General features: G+C 45.1%; 1 protein-coding gene across 4 annotated transcripts in view; it reads right to left on the reverse strand.

Moving 5' to 3' along the window:
• SPATA6 (spermatogenesis associated 6) overlaps nt 1–4,108 on the reverse strand; it is a 43,031-nt gene extending 38,923 nt beyond the window's left edge. For all 4 annotated transcript variants that reach the window (XM_084527657.1, XM_084527658.1, XM_084527656.1 and 1 more), the window contains exon 1: nt 3,974–4,108. In XM_084527657.1, the coding sequence (XP_084383783.1) occupies nt 3,974–4,021 (48 nt within the window). In that variant the 5' untranslated portion in view covers nt 4,022–4,108. The remainder of the gene's footprint in view (nt 1–3,973) is intronic.
• Nucleotides 4,109–6,000: the final 1,892 nt, after the last annotated feature.

Genomic DNA, 6,000 nt, shown 5'->3' on the forward strand with positions numbered 1-6,000 from the left:
CAATCCATTGCCTGGGCTAAAACACCAAATCTACATCTTCATGAAACTTTAAAGAAGCTCCAAAAATGAATGACAGGTATGTACTTGCAGTTCATGGAATTCGTTTTGCAATATGTGGTGCATGGAGCTGCAGAACACCTAAGAGACAAGCTAAGTTCTTACCTGATTGCAAACCATTCAGGCAGGATGAGGAACTGTTATAAAAATCGTAATAGCATTACCTATGGATCAACTCAGCAGGATGGATATCAGTGCTGCAATTAACCAATCTTAAAACCAATGAGCAGGACTACTCGTGAAGGTAACTGGCTGGGACAGTGTTACCCCAGACTTCTCTGCTTCAGTTGCCAGAAGGACAGACAACATGTACCATCCCTGGTGCTGGGACATCACATTCTGCCACAAAAATCACTGAATTCCTCTCATGGGAAGGAACAAAATTCCACTGCATCACAATTCCATACAACTTTTTTTCCTCTACGTTCAGTCCTAAAGCTGCAGCATGCACTTGCAACCAATGAAAAAGGTCCTGTCCCCACAAAAATGTTTTTAAAAGCCCATTGCCACCACACAGGGAGAGTTCAGTACGAAGGGCAACAGACAGTATTAACTTCTGTAGAGTGCAAGCTTCCATAAAGAATAGCATTTTGGTCTTTGAGTTGCAAAAATAATCTTCTCAATGTGAAGAGATGCCATTTTAGTCTCCTTACCTGGCAGTAATCCACAACACTATTAATTCATCTTAGTGCTTAAAGCTTTACCTACTTCACTGCCGCATTTGTGAATTCTCCAAGTAGCAATGACATGAAGAATAATGTGAATTTCATTCTGTTGCTACATGAGCAATCTAAATGCCAGCAGCAGAGGTAGGCACCAAAATTAGTCTCAGAAAACAAATAACAATGAAATCTCAGTCTGAGCAATCATGAATTATTCAATTTAAATTAATGGCAGGATAAACCAAATAAGGTCTTTAACTAAGGTTTTCAATTTTAGAAGAGCAGCCTTTCAGAAATGAGGAAAGCTAGCAATGAAATAAACCAAAGAGCTCGTGCATTCAGATAGAAAAAAATACCTTGGAATTTCATTAAGCCAAAAGGAGCAAAACCAATCTAGAACACATATCCTAAAGCAATGGAAAAATGAATATGACAGAACTTTTGACACGAATGGATGGATTTCCAAGGGGGCACAGAAATATGCAGAACATTGGAAAAAAATAGGAAAACCAACCAGAAATCCAAACAGATTGGGCTTTATTCATAAATAAAGCAAACAAGGAAAAAGTAAGATTAGAAATCAACCAGGATGTGAGAATTAACAAATTATGTCCCAAACACAACTGAATATTTTTCCTTGCTTTTCGTGATACTTAATACAGGAGATACAGGAGAAAAAAACATAAAGAATAAGATTATGGAAATGATCCAATGTGCCTAGGTAATGGAGCCACAGGGAGGCTGAATCACCTGCAGCCCAGGTTCTGAAAGAACGCAATATTTCTCGCTCCATTGGATATGTAACTAAAACCTGTGTTATGAAAACAAGGATAGCACCAGCTGACTGAAAAGTAGCAAATGAAAGGCCCATGTGAGGCAGAAAAAGTCCTGGAAAATTTTAACCCTCTCAATCAGAATACTTAAACAAGCAAAAGTAAAGAACAAAGGATATGGATGAAAAACATGCCTAGAAAAAAAAAAAAAAAAGCCCAGCAGCACATATTTAATAAAAATAGACCAGTCAAGCAAAACCCAACTTTTACTTGAAAGCCTGTTTTCCAGGCAAAGGATATCTGATTTATCTGGATATCAGAAACATCATATGATGCCATGTGACAAATTATTATTTACGATGCAGAAGATAGGAGTCTGAAAGTCCTAAGGTGGTACAGAACTGGGCAAACAACAGCACCAGTAATAGGCTAAACTGGAAAGCATCAGTTTGAGAGTTATTATGAAAAACAATCATCCATATACCCTGCAATCCATGTCTTTAAATATTTTAATGACCCTGGCACAAGAAGTCAGATTATGCTCACGAAATTTTCCAATCAAAATTCAGAAATCATCAGTGGTAGAGAAAAAGATATAGAAAAAAATCAGAAACAGGAATGAGATACACCTACTGTGTATTAACAACAGTTTCTTTTACTCGGGGAGCTCATCTTCAAAGCTGGCTGAAGAGAAGGCAAGTGTGTTAATAAATGACAGTATAACCACAGTGCAGCTGTGAAGAGACTAACATTGAGATATAAAGGATTAATTTTGGACCTCTCCTGACATCATCTAAGGCAACAGTGAGACCCCATCTGGAAGGCTGAATTCAATTCTAACCCTGATCAACGCAAACTCAAAGTGGAAGAGTAGCACCCATCCCTATGGTGATCAGAAGACTGGTAAGCCTGCCATACAAAATACTACTGAAAGAATCAGGTTTCTTTATCTGGTAAAGATGAATTGTGAAACGATAGAACTGCTGCCCATAAAACACATCAAGAGAGCAAACACTGGGGAAGAAAAAAAAGGAAAAAAACAGCAAAAAGCCAGTGCTGACATGAGTGTAAGAGCAAGGTATTAGCAGAGACTGGAGAGTTTTTAAACCATCACAGGAATGAAGTGAGGGCTTCAATGGGGAAAAAAAGGCAAAATAAGTGGTCCAAAAAAGCAGACTAAATAACTTATTAAAAGGGTGTGAGAAACACTCCGTAGCCAATAACTTAGGCTCAGGCGAGGATCTCAGTGAAGTAGTAATTTATTCGCGATTGCAATGGCGGGCGCCCCACAAGCAGGAGAGAGCGCATCTACTAGTTCCAAAACACAGTTTATATACCTTTTGATGGCAGGACCCTCCCCTGTTTCCCCACTGAGTGGGTAATCCAGATTCACAATCTATCTGATGCTTCACAAACAATGCATGGCCTTCAGTCGCCGGCCTGTTAAATTTCAAATTTCTTTTGACATTTTTACTGCTTGAAGTGGTAATGTTTCTTCACTTATCTGACTTGACACCGTGATTTTCACCTAATTGTCCTAAGGAGTCTGATTGTCTGCATTTTACAAGGTCGCCTGCTAAACTTTCTTATCACTGTAAGCATATCTCAGTACCACATTCCCTCCTTCTAAACAATGTAACTCTGCAAAAACAACATTTCTATTCCCACAAGGGTTACCTGATACAAGTTACATAGTGCTGTTGGAACATGGCTCAACAACTCACATGCTGAAAGGGGCACTGAGATCTGTGTTGGTTTCTTTTCTGTCCCCTTCCATTATTACTTGTAGGCCTGAGAGCAGGGTGAGTAACAAATGCCCCACAGGTGAAGAAGCCCAGCCCTGGGAGAACGCCATCCCTGTAATCTCTCTTGGTATGTGAGGAGGAGAAGAAGAAAGTACATCTGCTCCTTTCCAGGAAAAGGAAACAGGTCTTTGTGTTACACAAACCCACATGTGGAGGAACAGAATTAAGAGTATCTGTTGCTTTCCAGGAAAAAAGCAGGCCTCTGCATTATGCAAACCCAGCAGAGCAACACGGTTAGGGTGACACCCTCACCAACTACGTTGAGAAACTCAGAGCTGTGTTTAGAGCAGCCCTCCAAGTTTGTGAACAATGGTGGTCAATTAACCGGGAACCGGGTGGGTTTCCCAGCGTGCACTTTCCGGGCCTGCACTTGAACTTCCCGCGGGGCGCCGCAGCCCCTCCTCCTTTTGGCACCAGGCACCGCGGCAGCACACGGCCCGCCGGGCGGCCTCACGCCCGGACGGCAGCAGCCAGCGGGTGTCGAGCGGCCCAGCAGGCCGTGCCTGAGCACCCCTCCGGGCCGGCCACCCCCAGGGGCTGAGGCAGCTCCTCCCCCCGTGAGGAGCCCGAGGCCTCCCCGCGGAGCTGCTGCGGGCTCGGCCCCTCACCGGCAGCTCCCCCCGCATCCCCAGGGCTTCTTCTCCTCCTCCTCCTCCTCCTGGGGCCAGGCACTCACCTCGCGGATCTCCAACCGCAGGACACAGCGCAGCGCCCTCCGTGCCATGGGGGCCGGGGGCAGCCGGGCCGGGCCGGGGGGGGTCCGGCGGCTCCCGGCCCGCTGGGCCTCAGGCGCGCCGCAGGCCGGACGCCGTTGTCATGGCAACAGCAGCACTTCCGCCTTCCCCCCGCGCATGCGCCGCGCCCGCATGGAGCCGCCCTTAAGCCGTGCCCGGCACTCCCACAATGCCCTGCGCCGCTGCCCCTTCCCACAGTGCTTTGCACCTCGCTTTTCTTTTTTTAATTGTTATTAATTTTGTCTGGGCGCATCCTGGGGTTGCACCTGGGTTTAGGTGCCTGTGTCAGATGTGTGCAGCTCGTCTCAAACACCACTGTCCCCGCTGATTTCACGGGGTGCTTCCCTAACGGGGTTGTAACAAGTCCTCCACTAAACCATATCACTAAGCTCTACATCTTCTGCTGTAGAGTTGCTGAAGCAACTCATCAGGCATTGCCTCCAAAAGAAGACAATGGCTCAAATGTGTCCTGTGGCTGGCCTTGCTTATTTTAATTTTACAATTTCAAAGGCTGACAGTGCTAAGTGCTTTGGAAAGAATCACCACTCTCAAAGTGTTTCGTTTTCATTAAAAAAAAAAAAAAAAAAAAAAAAAAAAAAAAAAGAATGGAGAGAATATTAGATGTCAGAGAAGACAGTAGTGGTATCAACTATTTCTAGTGATACTCATCTGTAGACTTCAATCCTTTAAAATAAATAAACGACTGGAAATGCAGGCCTTATTTTCATTATCATAGAATCATAGAATCCCCCAAGTCGGAAGGAACTCATAAGGATCATCGAGTCCAACTCCTGGCACCACACAGGTCTACCCCAAAATTCAGACCATGTGACTAAGAGCACAGTCCAAACACTTCCTAAACTCTGGCACGCTCGGTGCTGTGACTATGTCCCTGGGGAGTGTGTTCCACTGTGTGACAACCCTCAGTAAAGAACCTCTTCCTGATATCCCACCTGAACCTCCCCTGTCGCAGCTTGACACCATTCCCTCAAGTCCTATTGCTGGTCACTGAAGAGAATAGATCAGCACCTGCCCCTCCACTCCCCCTCGTGAGGAAGCAATGAGGTCTCCCCTCAGCCTCCTCTTCTCCAGGCTGAACAGGCCAAGTGACCTCCGCCACTCCTCATACGTCTTCATACGTCCTCATACGGCCAGCAGGTCAAGGGAGGTGATCCTCCCTCTCTACTCTGCCCTGGTCAGGCCTCACCTGGAGTACTGTGTCCAGTTCTGGGCTTCCCGGTACAAAAAAGACAGGGATCTCCTGGAAAGAGCCCAGCAGAAGGCCACAAAGATGATACAGGGCCTGGAGAATCTCTCCTGTGAGGAAAGTCTGAGAGACGCGGGTCTGTTCAGCCTTGAGAAGAGAAGACTGAGAGGGGATCTTACCAGTGTTTAACGTAAGAGTGGGAGACAGAGGGATTTGGCCAACCTCTTTTCAGTGGCTTGTGGGGACAGGACAAGGGGCCACAAAATGGAGCACAGGAAGTTCCTCACCAATATGCGAAAGAACTTCACAGTGAGGGTGACAGAGCACTGGGACAGGCTGCCCAGGGACATTGTGGAGTCTCCTTCTCTGGAGATATTCATGGCCCGTCTGGACGCCTACTTGGGCAGCTTGCTCTAAGGAACCTGCTTTGGCAGGACTGTTGGAGCCACTGATCTCTTGAGATCCCTTCCAACCCCTACAATTCTGTGATTCTGTCTTACCCTCTAGGCCCCTTCACCATCTTTGTAGTCCTTCTCTGGACATTGTTGTGACTTCTGTAATAGCTGTGAAAAAAAAAAAAAAAAAAAAAAAAAAAGCTTTTTTTTCCTTTTTATTTTTTCCTTTTTTTTTTTTTTTTTCCCTTTTTTGTCTTAGCAAAAGGTAGGATTCTGTATTTAGAAGCTGGAAAAAACTCCCTTTTTTAATTGCACACCTCTGCTACATAGGTTAAGGGGGTTTGCACTTAGATAAAGACATTTTATA

The sequence above is a fragment of the Aythya ferina genome (assembly GCF_964211825.1).
Source record: "Aythya ferina genome assembly, chromosome: 8".
Lineage (NCBI taxonomy): Eukaryota > Metazoa > Chordata > Aves > Anseriformes > Anatidae > Aythya > Aythya ferina.